Below are 23,534 nucleotides of genomic sequence, written 5' to 3'. Positions count from 1 at the left end.
ATGTTGACATTCAAATGAAAAACAGCACTTTAATAATGATCTAAATGCAACTCAGAATGAACTTCAGGCCTTAAATATTATAGTACTTTAAGTTTATATAATTAATAAGCAAAGACAAAATCAGCTCTTAAGTGATAAACATAATGTTAGCATAGTTTTAATTTAGAAAGTGACATTAGAAAATGACATGAAACAGATAAAATGCCTTCTAAAAGATTTTTGTTCTTCATTTATAAATTTTAATTTTTTGAGCCAATATAGGTAACATGCTTGTTAAATATTTCACTCTTCATTTTGTTTTGTGTCTATAAAAATATAATTGTCCTTAATAATCCTAAATTCTTTGTTTTCCAAATAAAGCCACTATTATATGGTGAGTAGTTACTGAATCATAGGTTTAAAATCAGTGGCAAAATCACCTATGTAGAAGGTGATGTAACAACTCAGTTTAGGTAAGAAATTAAGTACGGTATACAGTAATAGCCTTATATAAGAGGTAGAATTTTTTAATCACAGTTTTATAGAAAAGATGCAGTAGTTGTATCTGTACCCTGCTTTGTTATTTATGGTACTATAAGTATGCTTCTCATTATGAATTTGACAGAAAGGAGAAAAAGGAGGACTTTTTATTAAGAATGATCTTATTGGCCTTTGTTCTGCATGGGCTTCTCTTAGAGAACCTGAAATATTTTCTTGGCCAAATAAGGTAATTAATTATATATGGCATTTACCTCATTTTTAAAGAGGGGATGTGGCTCAATGGTAGAGAGCTTGACTAACAGGCATGAGGTCCTAGGTTCAATCCCCAATACCAAAGGAAGAAGAAAAAAAAAAAAAAGAAAAAAGAAAAGGTCTCTGAATAGTTTCTAGCCTTCTATTTTTCTAGGGCATAAAAAGTAGGGAAATGTATTTTTTTCCATACCACTGAGTGTAAGTTGTAAATGGAATCACTAATTTTCCTGGGTACTGTTATTGCTTGTCAAGAATTCCTGCAATGTAAATATAACCTATATATTGATGGGTTCTATGCCCAAATTTGTATGTGTAGTACTAGAGATTGAACTCAGGAGCAGTCTACTGCTGAGCAACATCCCTAGCCCTTTTTATTTTGTTCTTCATTTTGAAACAGGGTCTCACTAAGTTGTTAAGACTGGCCTCAAATTTGTCAACCTGTTAGCTCAGCCTCCTGAGTAGCTGGAGGTGTGCACTACCACATCCAGCTATGCCCAAATTTTTCAGTTGTTTCTAACTCATATTTACTATAATACTATCAATGGGTATAACTTAAAATTTGTTTGTTTTATGATGAAGTTAAATTACTATTACTTGAGTAAGATTATATAGACTGTGATAAAGTAGAATAGGAGTTTTTTTATGTATGTATGGCTTATTTAAATATTAGGTGTTTATAACTTGGGACTGTGTTTCTAATCCTTACTTCAACATAAATAAAGTGACTAGAAATGTATAATAAAAATTATAATAAATGTCTACACTCAGTACTAAATTTTATGGTAGAGCTTATGTTTCATAAATTGTACCTGAATACAAATAAAAGACAATTCAAAACAGAAAAGTTATAGAAAATAAAACCCACAAATAGTTTCCTCAGTTAACTGGAACTTAACCTCTAATGATTTATTTTAGGATTGGCATATCATGATAAGTCATCAGATTCCAGATATTTATTTATTTGCAGTTCCATTTAAGTGAACATTATTTTTGGATCAGATATCCTTAAATTGTTTCTGATAACATCCAGAACTCAGGAGAAATTTATTTACATTAGGACCATATCCTTTTAAGCAATATTTCCTTCACAATTGTTGGTAATAATGTATAACTGAAGTCAATAATCATGTTAGAACTAACATAACACTGTTGATAGATAATATAAAAATAAATTTATTTTATCTCATATTTACTGTTAAAATTCTATACCTTAATTAAGGTCTAGACAGAATGCATCCTTATGGATGCTGACCAACCTTTATCTGTAGAACACTTTTAATTCTATATCTTTATTTCAAAGAGAAAACTTGTCCTAATTTTAATGAGAAAGTATGCTTTTGCAGTTTCAAGACATTGAATTAACAAAATGTCAACTTTTGGGAATGTAGGCTAAGTATATAAAACTAATACATTTGTTAATATTTTACATTGAAATATACTTGGTTTTAAAAATTCTAAAAATGTTTGTTTCAGAGCTGTTTCTATTTATCTTTTAGGAGAGATGCATATGTAAAGAGGAAACAATATATTCAATTATATAATTCTCACATGATTTATATAACTTACTATATTAAAAACTTTTACATTTGATTTGTAACTGCCACATTTACAAAGAAGTTGTGGGCAAAAGCAGATTTTTGGTGTTGCATTTAGACCCAATATTCATTTCTTTAATTCACTGTGACATATGAAAAATTTTTTCAAAATTAGGAAAATACAATTATTAATATGGCTTCATTCAATTAAACTTATCTTTTATAAAATATTCCTGGTATACACTTAAAAACAACTGAATTGCTAAGACTATTTGCACAGAAAGTGAAAACTTTCCTTTCACATTAAAATGATACTTGTTTTACACTTAATGATAAAACATTTTGGAAAAGACTACTAATGGTACCAGTTTATTGCATTTTTATGCCTTTTTTTCTCAATGTTAAGTAATCCAGTGGAGTTTTAAGTTCTATTTTTCCTCTTATCTTCAAACAGACTCTTCAGCATATAAACCTGAATGGCTGACACCACTACCATGACCACTAAATTAACCATAGACCAGAAATTGACTCTATCAAAATTGCTTTCTTGTATGTTTCGATCACGAGCTTCAAATGCTCTAAGCAGAGTTTGTATATGACCACTTTTGCTTAGTCTGGACTTGATGCTGTTGATGGATTCCTGAAGATAAAGAAAATTATTTTACTATAAAAGAATATTTCAGATATTTTCAGTGAATGATATGCTTTATGCTAAGTTTTTCAATCTAAATACAATTTCAAGATAGACAGGTACTTGGTTTAATTAAGGGATAGCTATTTTATTACATAAAGAAGCTGTAAGGTTATATAATAATTCTTCTGATGTATTTAAATTATTGTGTTTATAGCTACTTTTAAAAGGAACAAAGATACTATTAGTTGATAATAGATAATATGAAATAGATAATATGAGTGGCATTTTGAATAAATTATCTTTTTATCCTTTACAACTATTTTTTTTTTTTTTTTTTTTTGGTACGAAGAGGGGTGGGGTACTAGGTATTAAACTCAGGGGCACTCTACCACTGAGCCACATCCCCAGCCCTATTTTGTATTTTATTTAGAGATGGGGTCTCACTGAGTTGCTTAGCACCTCGCTGTTACTGAGGCTGGCTTTGAACTCAAGATCCTCCTGCCTCAGGCTCCTGAGCTGCTGGGATTATAGATGTGCACCACCATGCCCAGCTCCATGTTTTTATCTCACAAAGGAATAGTGAAATTAGAAAATATTCCATTTTTAGATGTGCATACTATACAATCAAAATCATAATCAATATTCCAGTATCATATTCATAAAACAAGTCTAACAAAGATGTACTCTAAATTGTACATTTTCTGAATAAAATATTTTTATAATAGAGTCCTGTTGAAACAAGTTATTAAAAATGATACAGCTGGGCACGGTGATACAAGCCTGTAATTCCTGTAGCTTGGAAGGCTGAGGCAGGAGGATTGCGAGTTCAAAGCCAGCCTCAACAGCACCAAGGTGCTAAGCAACTCAGTGAAACCCTGTCTCTAAATAAAATACAAACTAGGGCTGAGGATGTGGCTCAGTGGTCAAGTGCCCCTGAGTTCAATCCCTGGTACCAGAAAAAAATAAATAAATTAAAAGAATAAAAAATAAAAACGATATAAAGGCCATATGAACAGAAAGTAAGATTGAGATTTAAAATGTCAAACTGTTTATGGCAAAGGTAAGAAAATACTAGAAACATATTTTCTTGAATAATAAATACAAAATGCTTAGTTATCAATTTCCATCACACAGTAAGGCCTTTGAAATTAATAATTTTTATTATTTTATTAAAAATCATACTAACCAAAATGTCTTCTAGTTTCATCTCCAACATATCTGTGCCAGTAATATATTTCTTCCAGTCTTCTTGTTCTTGTGCCTGTTCTCCCATATTATCCAGGATTAATTCAAAGAAAATTACTTTCTCAGAAATAGTGCTGAATGTATTGTCAAAGCAGAACATGTAGTCACCAACTTCAGTCTCAACCCTGTATTAAAAAAAGTGCATATTTTCAGTTATCTATATTTCTACTTGGGATCAAAGGAAAAACAACTAAAGGTAAAAGAAAAGAAACAACATGGTTTATAAAAATTGAACAGCTTCCTAATAGATTTCCTTAGTATTAAAAATAATTTTTAGTTTCTTGGGAAAAACCAGCCTGGACATATATACATTCAAGTAACTGCATCTGTTTTTGGAACATAAAATATTAAAAACCTGAGTATATGATAATGCAAATAAACTTAATTCTTTATAAATGTTAAAGGCTAATTTTATCATGAGTTTGTGTATAAACATGTCTTCCAACCTATCTTTCAAGTGAAGTTAATCTGTAAACTGAGTTTTGTTTTCAAAAGTAGCAATGAAATGTCTATACTAAGTGCTTTCTTCCAGTACTCCTAACTAAATACATTTTTATAATACAGTTTTCAACGGTTAGAGATGAGGCCTACAGTCAATAATCAGAATTTTACTCCTAGTGGCATTACCTTTACCGAATAAATGCCATTCATATTATTACCTCACATTCAAAAGAACTGGTAGTTTTTTCCATGGTTCATTCATTCATTCATTCATTCGTTTGTGCGTTTCCTTCCTTCCTCCCCTACTGTGGACCCCAAACAACAAGAAAACAAACAAGAAACAAACACCACTTCTTTGAAAGACCAGCAAAATTAGTTTACATTCTTATATCATTGAAACACCAGTTATTCAGTTAATTATTTCAAAAGAAACTGTTGATTACACTTTAAGAAACTGGCCAAAAACCAACTCAAATACTCTGGTAGGGCAACTGAGTTCATAAAACCTACCCTAAGACAACTACTGACTCAGATGCTATATGATCTAAAATTCAGTCAGAGTAACTGTAAATAACAAAGAATCTTTAACAAAATTCAGTGTACTTAATGTGTACATTAATCTTTTCCCACATGAAACTTTTCTTTATTCTAATGAGATTTTTAAAAAAATATTTTTAAGTTATAAATGGGTCTTTTATTTATTTTTTTATATGCAGTGCTGAGGACTGAACCCAGGGCCTCACACATGCCAGGCAAGTGCTCTATCACTGAGCCACAACTCCAGCCCCAATTCTAATGATATTTCTAATAAAGGTTTTGATATATCTAGCAAGTTTCCTATTTCCTTAGATGAACTTCTAAACCTTCCCATTTGCATTTTATTTTAATTTCATTTATTTATTTATGGTACTGGAGATTGAACTTAGGGTCACGCAAACACTGAGCCACATCCCCAGTGCTGTTTTGTATTTTTTATTTAGAGATGGGGTGATGGGGCCTCACTGAGTTCCTTAGCACCTCGACGTTGCTGAGGCTGGCTTTGAACTCTCAATCCTCCTGTCTCAGCCTTCCCAGCTGCTGGGATTAGAGGCATACGCCACTTGGCCTGGCTTTGCATTTGATTTTATATTATGTCATTTAATTTTCTTTTGCAGTACTGGGGACTGCAAAAGAAAATTAAATGACATAATATAAAACATGTTAGCTACCACTAAGCTCTATCCCTAGTATCCTAGCTACATTTTAAACTGTTCATCATCTGATTCTATTTACTTTCTCAAGAAAGGCTTCAACTGGAATTGGGGGACTTAAGGAGTTGGGGTGTGAGGTCAGAACTGCTATGGATTAATATTTCTAATCTTTTTGTGGTCCAGTGTTACATTTGTAGCCTTCAAATATCCTTTATTTCATCATTTTTATTACACTGGACATTACCTTTTGTCTTAGAATATCTTTTCTATACAACACTATAAAAATCATGCTTGAGAAAGGGAGGATCCAAACTATACTTTTCAGTTAAGATCTTCAGTGAAATTCAGATTAATTTGAGGGCAAGTGTCATATATCAAAGGATGCTAAGTGCTTACTGCAACTTGAAAAGGCATTTCCTGAGGAAAACATTCTATCACAGAAGTCACCATGGCTAAGTTCTGCTGTTAACTTATTGATTTTTATTTAAGCATAACAGATAGCAATGTAAACAGATGTTAACATATGTACTATAAATAGTAATAGTCAATACTTGTATATATACCTTCATAATTCACACACTCCTTTTACATATTTTATCTCTTTTTAAATACTTTTATTTATTTACTTTTATGTGGTACTGAGTGCTGAACCCAGGGCCTTACACGTGCTATGCAAGTACTCTATCACTGAGCTACATCTCTAGCTCCACATATTTTATCTCTTAATCCTTATCAATATTTGGAATTAGGCATAATTGGCCTTTTTCAGGTAAGTAAAATAAGTTTTAAATAAGTTAAGATACTTGCCTATGATCACATAGATGAAGTTTGTTTTCTGATTTTGAAGTTAATTCATCTTTCTATAATACAGCTCAGAGATTGCGTGCATTCTTTGCAATTGCCTCAACTGTGGCAAACTTTTCTTTTGAGCACTTATTTTACCTTTGGAAGGAGCTGAGCAAAGACTGGTGAATACAATGGAGAACAATTTTAAAAGGAAAAAAAAACATATAAACAAACTATAAAGACATGAATCATGAATATTAAGTTACCCACATGTGGGACATTTCCCAGAGGTACACTTTCTATTATTCTCTAATTTATTCACACCAACAATATAACCAATTAACAAAAAATTTCTGACAGCATTTATTCAGACCATGTATCCTCAATGGGTGTGATATTGCTCAGAAAAGAGCAAAATTTCTTTAGCTAATGGCTAATTATAATGGTTTATGACCCTTCAACGTTCAATCCTATCTGAATTTTATTCTTTAAAAATTCAATTTCTCTCATTGGGTTTTTCTAGTATCTTACAAGCAGCATGAAATCATAGAAAATACACAAAATGTATGCAATAACAGTACTATAAAGCAATGAAAATTAGCAGTTTTTGGGAGGACTTTCAATTAATTGACTGCTTGTTCCTGAAATCATACTGCAGAGGTGGTTTACAATATGCCTCTTGATTGCCACTGGATCCTATGTGAATATTTATGTTTAATCCTCAATGCTTCTCTGGGGAATTAACAAAAATGAGTATATTTTGTTATTTAATTCTATAGAGGTTATTTAACCCATCATTAATCATGCCAAATCCTGAAAAAACTATCAATAATATCTGAACAAATAGTAGCTAGTTAAAATTCACTGCCCTTATTAAGCAAAAATTAATTTCTGGGGCTGGGGATGTAGCTCAGTGGTAAAGTGCTTGCCTAGCATGCACAAGGCCTTAGGTTCAATCCTCAACACCATACCCATGCACACACACACAAATAATTTTACTAAAAATCATTTTAAAAAAATTAATGTAATTTTCTAATAATTTTACTTTTGATGAAAAAATGTTTTGAATGCTTTTAAAAATTTTTAATTACATTGCTATTCTTATATATTTATATAAACTGCTTTGCATTGTATAGTTGATATATTACTATATATGAGCAAATAAATTGCATGAAAAATTACTCATAAAGTTAATTTAGCCAAGTGTTGTGGCATGTGCCTTAATCCCAGTAATTCCTGAGGCTGAGGCAGAAGGATTACAAGTTTGAGGACTGTCTCAGCACCTTAGCAAAACCCTGTCTCAAAAAAAAAAAAAAAAAAAAAGGCCAGGTGATGGCACATGCTTTTAATCTCAGTGACTAAGCAGACTAAGCAGGCTGAGGCAGGAGGATTGCAAATTCAAGGCCTGCCTTCAGCAACTTTGCAAGGTCCTAAGCAACTTTGCAAGACTTGTCTCAAAATAAAAAATTAAGGCAGGCATGGTCGCATATGCCTGTAATCCTAGTGGCTTGAGAGGCTGAGGCAGGAGAACTGCAGTTCAAAGCCAGCCTTAGGAACTTAGCAAGGCCCTAAGCAACTGGTGATGTGGCTCAGTGGTTAAGTACCCTGGGTTCAATCCCTGGTACCAAAATAAAATAAAAAAATAAAAAAATAAAAAAAAAAAAGGGCTGGGGAAGTAGCTCAGTTGAACACCCCTTGGTTCAATTCCCAGGACCACACACACAAACACACATAAACACACACACACATAAAAGAAAAGTTATATTTAATCTTAAGAGCTTTCTGTTTTAATTGAATTTAGTTTTGATGTTATTAACTCAACTTTAGCCATTCTTACCCACTAATAAGAAGAGTAACCTTTGCATAAAGTGCAGATATATATGTAGTACATAACCAGATAAGCAATGTATCTGTGGTATTAAAGTTTCATGACATGTTAAGTAGGAAAAAATGTCTAAAAAGGCTTCAAGTGGGGCAAGAAAGTACAAATGAAAAGGTTGAGAAATACTGACTCAGATGTATGAGCTTCAACAGGTATGTTAAAAACAAAGATGCCTTAATACTTTAAGTCATTCCTACATTATTTTTTCTAAATCTATGTTAACAACTTTTAAAAAGGAATTTTATGACAAATGATGCAAAACACTATCCAACTAAAACTGCATGAAGTTCATCCTTGGTATGTAAGGGTGGTTCAACATACGGAAATCAATAAATGTAATTCATCACATCAATAGACTTAAAGATAAGAACCATATGATCATCTCGATAGATGCAGAGAAAGCATTTGACAAAATACACCACCCTTTTACATTCAAAAAACTAGAAAAACTAGGGATAACAAGAACTTACCTCAACATTGTAAAAGCTATCTACGTTAAGCCTCAGGCGAGCATCATTCTAAACAGAGAAAAACTGAAGGCATTCCCTCTAAAAATCTGGAACAAGACAGGGATGCCTTCTTTCACCACTTCTATTCAACATAGTTCTTGAAACACTGGCCAGAGCAATTAGACAGAGGAAAGAAATTAAAGGAATAACTATAGGAAAAGAAGAACTTAAACTAGCACTATTTGCTGATGATATGATTCTATACTTAGAAGACCCAAAAACTCTACCAAGAACCTTCTAGAACTAGTAAATGAATTCAGCAAAGTGGCAGGATATAAAATCAACACCCATAAATCAAAGACATTTCTGTATATCAGTGACAAATCCTCTGAAAAGGAAATGAGGAAAACTACCCCATTCACAATATCCTCAAAAGAAATAAAATACTTGGGAATCAACTTAACCATTTGACCCAGCTATTCCTCTTCTCCAACTATACCCAAAGGCCCTAAAAACAGCATACTACAGGGACACAGCCACATCAATATTTATAGTAGTACAATTCACAATAGCTAAATTGTGGAGTCAACCTAGATGTCTTTCAGTGGATGAATGGATAAAAAAAAATGTTGTATTTATACACAATGGAATATTACTCAGCACTAAAAAAGAATAAAATCATGGCATTTGCAGGGAAATGGATGGCATTAGAGAAGATTATGCTAAGTGAAGTTAGCCAATCCCCCCCAAAATGCCATATGTCTTCTCTGATATAAGAGGGGTGACTCAAAATGGGGTAGGGAGGGACAGCATGGGAAGAAGATTACCTCCAGATAGGGAATGGGGGTGGGAGGGAAAGGGAGGAAGAAGTGGAATAGCATGGATGGTGGAAGGAGACTCTCATCATTATACAAAATACATGTATGAAGATGTGAATTTGGTGTCAACATGCCTTATATACAAACAGAGATATGATACATTGAGGTATAAAGGTGTAATAAAAAATAATAATAAGAGCTCATGTATAATGACATAATTTGGTGTGAACATACTTTATATACAGTTATAAAAAATTGTGCCGTGAATGGATAATTATGATTGTAATGCATTCCACTATTGTCATGTATGTAAGAAAGAAAATGCATAAAGTTCTAGTAGAATGAAGAGTGAACACAAACAGTTCAAAATGTTTAAGTTTTGCTGTGAATCAGGGTAGTACTAACTCAGTTGCCTAGGAAAAAATGCATTCCAGGCACTGCTAGACAGATTTTGCTTATGCTATTTAATGCTCTCTTTAGAGACCTTTTAAATTTACTTTTTAGAAATTGTTTAAAATTACTTTTTGTTTAAATTTACTTTTTAGAAAGTAGATTTTTTAAAGGTAAAACCTACTCAAATGTCCTAAGACTTTAGTTGCCTTTACAAAAAATATAACTAAAGACAAAAATTTTGTTTAAATTTACTTTTTACAAAGTAGGTTTCTAAATTTGGACTGCCTGGGTTTAGATGTGGGTTTTCTATTCATTAGTTGGTTGCTATTCACCTTCAGCAACTTCTTCTATGCCTCATTTACTCATTAGTAAAATGGTATTATTATTATGTACCTTTTAGAATTGTGATGAATAAAAAAAAAAGCTAATACATGAAAAGTACTTAGACTACTGCACTGGCATATTAAAAGAATTCAACAAATATGAACTATTTTAAATGAAAGTCTTGATCTTGCAAGTGTTGTGCAGGGATCCAAAGTATCAATGGCTTCCAGCAGAGTTAAGGTGAGCACTGCCGGCTCTTCAAATGAAGGCCTTGAAATTCTAGACTGGCTCTGAGGAGTCTATTGCTTTTTCATGGATAGGAATGATTTCTAGAGGAACTTGATCCTGAGCTTGGGACTCTTGGCTGCAGGAGTTTGGCTGGCCAGAAACTTGAGTGACATTGACCTAATGGCACAGTCAGCGGTTTAACCAGTAGACAAATGGAATTCCTGTGTTGCACCTAAACCTTCCAAAAACAGCCTACAATCTGTGACTGGCACAAGGTATGCCCTGATGGCAGCTGAAGTTGGATTCACAGGGCACCTTCATCTTCCCCTTACCTGGCTGAATTCCACTCTCTGGTCAACATTCAGCCTCTGCCAAAGTGTTGCCTCTGTTCTGTAAAATTCTGTACATAGTTCCTAAGTTTCTGCAGGGGGTGATTTTGCTCTTGTTCCAAGGAATAATGATGGTGTTATAACAAATACTTGAAATAAAAATCACACAAAGATAAAAAAAGAAAAAATAAAGTCATCTCCCAATGGCTTAATTAGAAGTAATTCTATGGAATAAAGCAATATAATAATTTTCCCCCTAAGAGTTAATTATGATTTATCACTGAAGGAGACCAGTTAATTGGGAAGAAATAAAAAAATGACAGAAATTTTTTATATTCTGAAACTTAGAAGATGAACCACTACTATTCATCTACTAATGTTTTATACAAATATTTCCCCATGTTCTACATAGGTAAAATATCATTAAAAAGCATTTTAAATTAGTATCCTAAAAAATTACAGTTGAGACTTGTTTTTCTTTCATTTATTTAGTGTTTATTGAGTATCAATTACATGCCAGGCACGTTGGTTAATAAAGACCAATAATTATAATAATAGCTAGTCCTTAAAATAGTGCTATGTGCCAGGGATGTTCTAAGCATCAAATGGTAGAAAGCAAGAGTTTGGGTTCATCCTGTCACTGCCCTGAACATGCATCCCTGCAGACTTATTTAACTTCTCTATGGTCCTTGTTTGTAAAATCAGAATTGGGAATCAATCTATTTTGTAGTAGGTTGGAAAAATTAATTTAGAAGATTATAACATGCCAATCTTAATTTATGGAAAGATATTCCATATTTGTTCTTCCTCTTTCTGTAAACTCAGAGTTTAGTTTTAACACAGTAATGATACTGACTAAAGAAAGTGCTATAGTAAAATAATAAAATAGAAAAGGGAAATATATCAGTGAGATGAAAAGAGAGAAGTGAAATATAAGAAGAGAATATGTCAAACTCTGAACTTAAACAAGCAATTTCTGGTGTGAATCAGGGTAGTACTAACTCAGTTGTACGATTTCTTATTGGTCAGATTTTGCTTTTAAACCTTCTAATTATTAAAAAAAGTGAGTTCTGAGTAAAACAATCAATTTATACACACACACACACATACACTCAGATCATTGCTTTAAGAAAACTATGGACATACATGATATAGCTTAGCAGTTCAAGAAATCTGAAGACACAAAACCTGGAACAATACCTTTACAATTAAAATGAAAAGCCTGTGCTAGCCAGAAAAAAAATGCCACAGTATGTTGAAGGTAATACCCAGGAATACTAATCTAGTTAAATACAAAGCAAAGAAAAAATTTAGGATCAAAACAAAATGCCTCGGGGTGGGTGGGGGGCTGGGGTTATGGCTCAGTGGTAGAGTGCTCGCCTAGCACGAGTGAGGCCCTGGGTTCGATCCTAAGCACCACATAAAAATAAATAAATAAAATTAAAGATATTGTGTTCAACAATTAAAAATATTAAAAAAAAATGCCTCAACAAAAAGAAAAACGCTAGTTGCAGCTACTGGGGCAGTTGAGGAAAGATCTTATGAGCACAGGGATCAGGGTCATCCTGGTCAACATAGCGAGACCCCATCTCAAAGGGAATCTGGGGGAAGCAAACGAAAGAAAGGGTAATGGAAGACGTTTTAAGTTTAGAAGATGGTCCACCATCAAGGACTGTTTAAAATCACGTGAAGTTATCTAATATTGATATTTAGTACTGAAAATACTAAATTTCTCAGTCTTCAAGATAGCTCACTGGTATTATTCAGCCAAAAGAACTCAAAGAGATTACTTACGCGTGAACTCCATCTGATTTTCTTTGTTCAAAAACTAAGGTTTTGCCTTCTGGAGAGGCAAGGTAGAAATCAATATCTAATCCAGCTCCATCTAAAACCTACAGATGAGCACACAAGAGAAAAATATATATTATAAATTCTGAAAATAAAATATAATGTAGATCATATGATGTAATGAGAAGGGAGCTGAAAGTTCACCTAGTTCAATTCCATTCATTTTCAGAACTTGTGCTTTCCCTATCCATTCCCATTGCCATAACCTAAATTTAGGCCTTATGGAGGTAACTAAAATAAATATTTCCACAACAGTGGCTTTATTGAGAAGACTCATACAGGGGACAGAAATAGAAGGCAGTTCACACTTGATTTTAGCTAAAAGGCCAAGAAACAATTAGAGGGCAGTTCAAACGCTAGGCCTTTTACTTAAAATTTAGGCAATTTAAGTCAGGTGTGATGGTGCACGCTTGTAATCCCAACAGCTCAGGAGACTGAGACAGGAGGATTTCGAGGTCAAAGCCAGCCTCAGCAAAAGTGAGGTGTTAAGCAACTCAGTGAGACCCTGTCTCTAAATAAAATACAGAATAAGGCTGGGGATGTGGCTTAGTAGTTGAATGCCCCCTCAGTCAATTCCTGGTACCCCACCCCCGCCACACACACAAAAACCAACAACAACAACAAAAAACCTTAGGCAATTTAAGACAAGCCTCCAGGCAGCTGGGGAGGCTGAAGTGGGAGGATCACAAGTTCAAAGGCAGCCTTGAAATTTAACTGAAAGAGCTGGAGATGTAGCTCAGTGGTAAAGCATCTCAATAACACGAAGAAGGGGGAAGGGAAGGTGGAGAGGGAGAAGATTCTAAATAACTTCTTGAGTTTGTTTCCTCTTCAATTAAAAAAAAAAAAACAACATTAGCTACTTAATTCAAGATTCCCATGATCTGACCCCAGTTGACTTCTTTATTCTTTTTTTTTAAATTTTTTTTAAGAGAGAGAGAGAGAGAGTTTTTTTAATATTTATTTTTTTTAGTTTTCGGCGGACATAACATTACTCTAACATCTCTATTTGTATGTGGTGCTGAGGATCGAACCCGGGCCACACGCATGCCAGGTGAGCGCACTACCGCTTGAGCCACATCCCCAGCCCAGACTTCTTTATTCTTTAACATATTTTTCTACTACAACACAAATTGAATATTCCATCTATTGGCCAATGATCATGATTTGTTCCTTTATAACCCTCAAAGGTCCTTATGAGGGTGATGATAGTGATAACAGCAGATAACAATTATAGTTTCTGCCACACATTGTTATAAGTGATTTATGTGGATTAATTTATTCCTTATAAAATTCTGAAAGGTAAGTCCTATTATTCTTTTTTCCATAGGTTTTTTTTTTTAATATTTATTTTTTAGTTCTTGGCGGATACAACATCTTTGTTGGTATGTGGTGCTGAGGATCCAACCCGGGCCGCACGCGTGCCAGGCGAGAACGCTACCGCTTGAGCCACATCCCCAGCCCTCCATAGGTTTTTAAAAAATATTTATTTTTAAGTTTTAGGTGGACACAATATCTTTATTTTACATTTATGTGGTACTGCGGACCGAACCCAGTGCCTTATGCATGCTAGGCAAGCACTCTACCACTGAGCCACAACCCCAGCCCCTTTCCATAGTTTTTTATTGGTACATCATAATTGTGCATAGTAGTGGGACTTGTTGTACATATTTATATTATTCTTATCATGAAAAAAAACCCACCAAACCTCAAACTGAGGCATACGAAGTAATTTTTCCAAGGTGATAAAACAAACAAGTGGCTCAGTCAAAATGTGAATTTGGTAATCTGTCTCCAGATTAATTTTTTGGATTTGAATTGGGGATTGAACCCAGGGCCGCCTCCATTCTAGGTAAGTAACTGTTCTACTACAGAGCTATATCCCAAGCACCCATGCCCACCTCCTAATACCTTTTAATTTTAATTTGAGAGAGGGTCTTAAACTAAGTTGCCCAGGCTGGCCTCAAATTTGCAATCCTCCTGCTGCAGGCTCCCAAGTAGCTGGGATTACTGGCATGTGCTACCTCACCAGGCTTCAGAATAATTTTTATTTTTTGATACTAAAGATTAAACCCAGAGGTACTTTACCACTGAGTTATATCCCCAGTCCTTTCTATTTTAAGGCAGGGTCTCACTAAATTACCTAGGGCCATGCTAAATTGCTAAAGCTGACTTTGAACTTGTACTTCTCCTGCCTCAGCCTCCCAAACTGCTGGGATTACAGGTGTGCACCAGTGTGTCCAGACCCAGAGTAATTATTATTATTTTTAAAATATTTATTTTTCAGTTGTAGTTGGCCACGATACCTCTCTCTCTCTCTCTCTCTCTCTCTCTCTCTCCCCCTTTCTTTCTGGTGCTGAGGATTGAACCCAGGGCTTTTCACATGCTAGATGAGCCCTCTACTACTGAGCCACAACCCCAGTCCCCAGAGTAATTATTAATGAGTATATTGTGTTGTCTCTAGTGTTCTTATGGACTCCTGAATGGTTCCTCATCCAACTGTACCCATTTTCTTCAAGAGCTACCAGCTTAAGTTCTCTGAAAATGGTCTCTGCCTCCCCCTAACCCTATCCCCCACCTAGTTCTTGTATATTCTTTCCTGTGTTCCTACAGAAGCCATGCCTGTCCTCTTTGATTCGTAATCATATATTATCTGGGATCAAAGCATCTTTATGATGGGTGAAAAATTTTTTACATTGCTCACTATTTTTATATTTATAACTCTAAGGGCATTTACAATATTACCAATGTTTTGATTTTGTCACTGATGCAGATATTTAATAAATCCATCTTTTTCCCATCTTATACAAATTAAAGTGTCTTAATGTTTCCCTGTAGAATCTTTCTCTTGTCTTCCTCTCTTTCATTTCTCTCCCTGCCTTTTCTATTTTGTATTTATAGCACTTGTTAAAAATGAAAAAAAAATCTATTTGGAACATAACAGCCTCTTAAAAAATAACCAACACTCAATGGCTATTCTTTTTCATAAATAACACTATTTTATTTTTCTTGTTGGTTTTAATGTAATCTTATAAAAGATCATTCTCAGTAAAAACTATTTCTGCACTCTTAATGGTAACAAAACTGGTTTCAAATGGCTGGTGAAATATACATAATTCTTTATTTAAATGCTAATGAAATATAAAATATACATAATAAAAATAATCCATAAGACTGGAGGAGCTGGGGACGTAGCTTAGTTATAGCACTTGCCTAGCATTGGTAAAGTCCTGGATTTAATCCCCAGTACTGCAACAAACAAGCCAAAACAAACAGCCTCAAAACACCATTTTCAGATTGAAGAGTAATTTCTGGAAGATATTCACCGAACAAAGTGTATATGTAGCCACCAATATTAATCAATTTCAAAATTCTTAAAACAGATTAGAGAAACACCAAATATTTGTTGAAATTGAGATGTTCTCATTTTCACTCACTACTGGTTTTTCTTGGGAATCAAGTTCTATAAAAATAGTTAACAGACTTAAAAACATGTGTCCTCAGATAAATATACTATGTATCCTCAGAAAAATTCAAGAAGATACTATCCATGGGCTGGAGTTGTGGCTGAGGCCCTGGGTTAGATCCTCAGCACTGCATATAGATAGAATAAATAAATATCCATCGACAACTAATAAATATTTTTTAAAACAGTAAAAACAAAAGAATATACCATTCATAAAAAATGAAGATGTTGCTGGGCACAGTGATGTATTCCATAATCCAAGCTACTCAGGAGGCTAAGGCTGAAGGATCACAAGTTTAAGGCCAGCCTTGGCAACATAGCAAAACCCTGTCTCAAAATAAAGGGGGGTGCAGCACAGTGGGGATGTGGTTCACTGGTAGAGTGTCCTGAGTTTAATCCCCAGCATCAAATAAAAATATTTTTTTCTTACAATTTAAAACTCTGTAAGGATTATAATGATCATGATGACAATTATTTTAATTAAAATGAATGAATTAATGAAGAATAATCAAAACTCTCAACCAAGCCCCAAGTGTTCGTATGAGTATGGGAAAAGATGTGGAAGAATTCATATTTAGGAGAATGACAAGTATCCATAAGATCATATGTAATCCCCCCTTTCTCCATGAGAGTGACAGATTGTTTTTTCTTTCATTTTTATACCTTTGACTTATTCTAACAATAATGTATATTACTTTTTCTGGGGGGTGGTACAGGGGATTGAACTCAGAGGCACTTAACTACTGAGCCACATTCCCAGCCCTTTTTTGTAGTTTATTTAGAGACAGGGTCTTGCTGAATTAGCACCTTGCTAAATTGCTGAGGCTGGCTTTGAATTCGCTATCCTCCTGCCTCAGCCTCTGGAGCTGCTGGGATTATTATAGGCATGCACCACCATGCTGGGCTATGTTTTAATATGTATTTTTTTTAGTTGTAGTTGGACACAATACATCTATCTATCATCCATCTATCTATCTATCTATCTATCTATCTATCTATCTATCTATCTATCGTGGTGCTAAGGATTGAACCCAGGGCTTTGCATGTGCTAGGTGAATGCTCTACTGCTGAGCTACAATCCCAGACCATGGATGTATATTATTTTTATAACAGGAAGTAAGAAAGTTAAAAAAATATCAGTTAATGAACCAGGAAATAAAATATTCAAAAGCCAATTTTTTGTCAAAGCTCATTAAAACTTTATCTAGTTTCTACATACACATATAACATTAGGTGAGTATACCTGCAGATAAAATGGAGATAGGATATTCCAAATGGTATTAGGTATAATATTATACTAGTAATTTTTAAAAAATTAGATGAAATAGACAATTTGAAGGAAAAATACTGAAATCTGACACAAGATAACAAAAAATTTAAAAGTCTAATAAAAATAAAACAAATTTGACATAGCTCTTTTCTCCCAAAGACTTACTCAATTATATAAGTTCAGTGAAAATTTGGTTCACCATTGTTAATATTTTTTTAATTAATTTATTTTTTTATATATGACAGAGGAATGAATTACAATTCTTAACCATTTTTAATATTTTTAAGTACCTATTATATACTATGTATTGTTCTAAGCTGAGGGTATATTTTCTTTTAATATTTATTTTTTCAGTTATAGTTGGACACAATGCCTTTATTTATTTATTTATTTTTATGCGGTGCTGAGGATCGAACCCAGGGCCTCGCACTGCTAGATGAGTGCTCTGCCACTGAGCCAAACCCTAGCCCCAAACTGAGGGTATATTTTCTATAATATTTCTGGAGTGCTTATTAGGTGTCAGACACCATGCCTTTTACATGTATTAATATATTTATTTGTCATAAGAACAATAGGAAGCAAGTGATTATTGTGGTTATGTGTATAGGGAAACTGGCACAGAGAATTCAATACTTTGTGGCCAAAATGATCTTTTTCAAAACACAAATCTAATCAGATTAACCTGTTTAAAATTCTTCAATTGCTCCCTAATACTCTGTAAAAGATCCATATCTAACAAGGGTATCCTTAATCCGTATCCTTAAAAGGCCTTACATGGTCTGGTCACTACTGATTTCTCAAAAATAGTCTTGTACCACTTTTTCCTCATTGTACTGCCCTCATTTCTTCCAAGATAGACTGTCTTCTTCCGAAGCTCCTAGGCACAAACTATTCTTCTCACTCATTGTCTTGTTCCACTCACCTGCTTATGCCTAGAAACCTGCTTATTCCACAGGTCTGAACTCCACTTCTGGGATGTCTTCCCTCAATTTCCAGATGAAATTAAAAAAAAAAAAAATTCCTCCTATAAGCACATTCAAGACTCCTGTGCTTGCCTTCATAGCACTTATTAGAGTTACACTTTCAAATTTATTTGAGTAATGTCTATCCCCATACTTGACTGAAGAACTACAATCCTAGCCCCATGGATTATATTTTTACTAAGTTGTATACCTAGCACATAGGATAGTGTTGACACACATTAAGCACTTAACAATGATATAATTTTTAAATGAGTGATCCATTTTATTCATAAGATGTAAGTATGGGAATTAAAAGATTTCAAGAATTTACGTAATATAAAGTGGGGCTGGTCAATTACCCAGAAATAAATCTCCTAAAACCTAAAAGTAAAAAATGATTAAAAATTTTCAATAAATGCTGGCCGCAGTGGTGCTTGTCTGTAATCCCAGCAACTCCAGAGACTGAGGCGGGGGACTGCCTTGAGTCCGGCCTCAGCAATTGAGCAAGACTCTCAGCAATTTAAAGAGACCCTGTCTCAAAATTTAAAAAAAAATAATAAAATTAAGGGTTGGGGATGTAGTTCAGTAGTATAAAGCCTGGGGTTCAATCTCCAACACCAAAAAAACACACAAAAACACACCAGTATGTAACCTGTAGTACCAAGGACAACATTGGAATGTCTATTTAATATTAATAAATACTAATTTAAGGTTCAGAAAATGATACCCCAAAGTAAGTAAAGACCTGAGAAGCAAAGTTTGTCTCTAACCTTCTTTTGTCCTCCTGTTTTTTACCCATTTTTCCCTGAAGTAAGCCATACAAACTAGAATTCTTTCTACCTACAGTGGGGCATGAAAACTAGAACCCCTTTATCCCATAATTAGCTGTAAGACCTAAAATATTTTTCTAATTTCCTCTCATGTTTCTGTGTAAGAGTTGAACATAAAGAAATTCACTTATCCATTTTACTTGACTGTAAACTCCCATTCTAGAAAGAGTCGTACCCCATAACCAGAAGGAAGAAATGTTACATAAAATCCAGGAAGAATCAGACAGGCCTTACTGGCCCCACTACCTACCCCCCCAATCTATTATTATTAGATCATACCTATTTGTCCAGTCATATTTCTATATGGCTTTATCAAACCTAAGCATAAATGTGAATAATACTCTCTGGATTTTTGGTTTTCAATTTGAAGGCTCCTGTGTTATGTTAAACTATGATCAAATGCCTACTTCTCCTATTGATCTACCTATGATCTACCTACTGTCAGTTGACTTCAGGGAACCTTTAGGGGGAGAGAGGAAATCTCCCAACTGTAAGATAAAAATCAGTATCTTGTAGCTATTGAGAAATTAATTGTGGAGTTGGAAAATGTAAACAAAGAGTAAAGATAATCCTCACCCTACAAATCCCTTTAACATTAAGATTATAGATATTGGGGCCGAGGTTGTGGGTCAGTGGTAGAGTGCTTGCCTAGCATGCGTGAGGCACTGGGTTCGATCTCTGGCACCTCATACAAATAAAATAAAGGTATTGTGTTTACAACTAAAAACATATTAAAGAAAATATTACAGATACCAAATGACATAAACAAATTATTTAGAGCTAGGCACAGTGACTCACACCTGTAATCCCCGCAGCTTGGGAGGCTGAGAGAGAAGGATTAAAAGTTTGAGGCCAGCCAGCCTCACCAATTTAGCAAAGCCCTATGCAACATAGTGAGACCTAGTCTCAAAATTAAAAGGATGTGGCTCAGTGGTTAAGCAACCTTGGGTTTAATTCCTGGTACATACCACCCCCCCCAAAAAAAAATTTTTGGAAGAATGCTTTGGAGGAATAAACAAGTCACTTTAAGAGTGACTAAAGATGTCAAGTATAAAGCTAAAGCAAGCTATGTAACTCCAGAGTATAAATGTAAAACTAACATTCACTGAACATTTACCATGTGTCAGGGATGTCTCTGAGCATTTATTAACTCTTCTACTCCCCCAAAACAGACTCCATGAGGTAGTAAATATTATCTCCATTTTGCAAGTCAGAAGTAACTTGTTTAAGACCTCACTAGTTGCAATTAAGAGTCAAGATTCTGAATCCAAGCTCTGAACCCAAGAAGTTAGTAGTTAAAATAGAATTCTTCCCTAATATGTGGATAAATACTGAGGTATTTTTAGATGTTGATGGACCTTTACTTTATTCATTTATTTATATGAAGTGCTGAAGATCAAACCCAGGGCCTCACACATGCTAGGCAAGTGGTCTTCCACTTCCATTGGGCTACCACCCCAGCCCAATACTGAGGAATTTTTGATCAATACAAATTGTTTTCTTTATAGACTCTTTCACTAATCTCCAAGTTGGTTTCCTTTCCTCTAATTTTGCTTCCCTTAAACCCATCTTTCACAATGCATCTAGCAATCTGCTTCAATCTTCTTTAAATTTTTTTTTGTAGTTATATGAATAGAAAGCCTTTATTTTATTATTTTTTTAATGCAGTGTTAAGGCAAATCCAGTGCCTCACACATGCTAGGCAAGCATTCTGCCACTGAATTACAGCTCCAGCCTTTCAATCTTAAATGGCATACAAAACATGGGAACTGTTACTCTGCATGGCACGCAAGGCTATGGTTCATGACCCATGATCCAGCCTCTTGGCCTCTCCAATTTCCTTTTCTGCTTTTCCTACCCTAAACTTTTAGTCTTAAAATCTAATAAATTTTAAAACTTAAACTTGTTTTGTTTTAAAACTTGTTTTAAGTTTTAAAACTTGAAACTTGTAATGTAATACAAGCTCTACCTAATATAAGCCTACCTCTAAATTCTCCTACTATGCATTTTCAGGAATATGTGTCTATTCATTTTGTTCACTTTATGGAAATACCCTCATTTCTTGCATTCATGTCTTATTTAAGCAAGTTTCCAGATTTTGATTTCTTTTCTCCAGGAATCCTTTTCTGAAACTCAAAGAAGTGGCCCTCTGCTAATAGCACTCGACAATATTCTATTGAACTTATCTATTTATAAACCAGTAACCTTTAATTAAGCTCCTTGAAAATAAGGACTCTCTTTTTTACTTTTACTACCCCCCTAACACCCTACAGAATTCTTGGCATATATTAACTGTTCAGCAAACAATTTGTTTTTTTCTCCAGGTGCTGGGAATTAAACACAGACCCTTGCCCAGGGCATACAAGCAATCTACCACTGAATGACACTCCCACTCCCTTATGGTTTAACTTCTGAACATTACTGGAAATCAAGAAATGTTAAGTTCTAGTCTTATTTTGATAGCTAAACTATATGACTTTAGATACTTCACTCTCTATGCTTATCTTAGACACTGATAATCTAATCCTAAAGTTCCTTCAAATAAAAATTCTATATCACTTTTTATTTTTCTCTATGTGTAAGAGTATGCAGTATTTAAAAAGAAATACTCTATCAACTTAAAAATTAAATTTGATTATGTTATCTGTTAAAGATGAAACAGTGCTACCAGTAAACATCAAAATTAGCTCGTGGGGCCAGGCATGGTGGCTGAAACCTGTAATCTCTGCGATTTAGGAGGCTGAGGCAAGAGAGAAGCCCAAATTCCAGGCTAGCCTCAGCAATTTAGCTAGGTCCTTAGTAACTTAGTAACCTTAGTAACAGGACCCTATCTCAAAATAAAAAATAAAAAGGGCTGGGGATGTAGCTCAGTGGTAAAGCCCCTGGGTTCAATCCCCAGTAGCCCCATCCCCCAAAAAACAATAAATTGAAATTTACCCTTTACTAGAGTTACACATAAATTAAGGAAATTCCTTGCAATGGAGTATTAAGCAGGAACTAAAAAGAAAACAGACATGCGGAAAATGCTGACAATGTTCAATGAAAGGTTATAAAGTTTTAATAAACGATTTGATCTTATTGTATTTGAAAATAATGAATATATAACTGGGATGGAAATCCACCACTAAATAAGGCAATAAATAGCTCCTTTCAAGATATTTCAAAATCGCACTCAGTGATAATCACATATTCATAATTCCAAAATCCTTAAATGCAACAAGAACAGGGAACATTAATAATTTCCGAATTGGGTGACAGTGGTGGGAGTGACTCAAACAAGTGTCATCATTCTGTCCAATGATAAAGAACGTGTATCTGTCCTGTACTGTGTTAAATTCTTAGTACTGGAGCGTACACTAGCTAGAAAAACGGTTGGAGAGTTAAGAAATAAAAAGTAAAGCCACCAACATCATCACTTCTGGCCTCTTTCCGACCAGAGGAAAGGGAAGGGGGCGGGTAGTCGTCAATTCTAGGAAGGACCAAACTTCTGGGTCCCCGACACTGGCGGGAGCTTCGTCTCGTGCGCCTGCGCGGCGCGGGCGGGCTTCCCCCGGTGGCCCTCGCCCCTTCACCTCCCTGGCGGTCGGCAAGTTCCTAAGGGGGTGAGGCGACAACGCGGTACAGCAGGGCTAAGGGAAGGAGGCTGGCTCACTCGCTGCACTTACTTGATACTCGATCTCCAGCGAGGCCTTCAGGGGCATGGGCTGGTAGAAACACTCTTTCTGCCCGGCCGGAAGGGTGAAGGTGAAGTCGCTGTCCAAAGAGGGAGTGAAGCCGGCCGCCCCCGGCAGCAGCTCTGGGGTCAGAGTGGCCAGGAGGAGCACAGGGAAGGGCAGCCAGATCTTGTCTCCCATCCCTGCTGGGGCGAGCTTGGGCTGAAAGTGACGTGGGAAGTGTAGATACTGGCGCCTCAGCTCCGCTTTTCTTCCCTGGACTCCTCGTGGCAGGGAGACTCAGAATATGAAGAAAGTTCAGGTGGCGGCCGCGGCGGCGGCAAACGTGCTGTGTGAAAAGTGCTATCCTCCAAAGGGTAGGGACTGAGGGCGGGGCTAGCACTCCTTTTCCTCCCCCCCCCCCCCAGTCCCAGCCTCCTCACGCCCAGCGTCAGGGCCGTCAGCCTCATCCTCAAACCGCCGCAGGTTCTCCTTGCTTCCCCACACCAATGGGCGTCTTGG

At 35.2% G+C, this 23,534-nt stretch overlaps 1 protein-coding gene across 1 annotated transcript; it reads right to left on the bottom strand.

Annotated features, from left to right (window-relative positions):
• Window positions 1–771: 771 nt before the first annotated feature.
• TMED5 (transmembrane p24 trafficking protein 5) lies at window positions 772–23,465 on the bottom strand. The gene is made up of 4 exons (XM_081306886.1): window positions 23,025–23,465; window positions 12,781–12,878; window positions 4,088–4,271; window positions 772–2,907 (listed from the first exon to the last, which is right to left on the bottom strand). The coding sequence occupies exons 1-4, from the start codon at window positions 23,211–23,213 to the stop codon at window positions 2,689–2,691; spliced, it is 690 nt and encodes a 229-aa protein (XP_081163012.1). The 5' UTR covers window positions 23,214–23,465; the 3' UTR covers window positions 772–2,688.
• Between the last annotated feature and the right edge of the window lie 69 nt (window positions 23,466–23,534).

The sequence above is a fragment of the Spermophilus citellus genome, assembly GCF_964194105.1.
Source record: "Spermophilus citellus genome assembly, chromosome: 9".
NCBI classification, from domain to species: domain Eukaryota; kingdom Metazoa; phylum Chordata; class Mammalia; order Rodentia; family Sciuridae; genus Spermophilus; species Spermophilus citellus.
This window is presented reverse-complemented; position numbering and strand designations above follow the sequence as displayed.

Coding starts and splice junctions, on each gene's coding strand:
- TMED5 (XM_081306886.1), bottom strand. CDS start 23,213: ATGGGAGACAAGATCTGGCTGCCCTTCCCTGTGCTCCTCCTGGCCACT. Junction 12,879..23,024: donor CGCTGGAGATCGAGTATCAA/GTAAGTGCAGCG, acceptor GCTCATCTGTAG/GTTTTAGATGGAGCTGGATT. Junction 4,272..12,780: donor AAATCAGATGGAGTTCACGC/GTAAGTAATCTC, acceptor TTTTTAATACAG/GGTTGAGACTGAAGTTGGTG.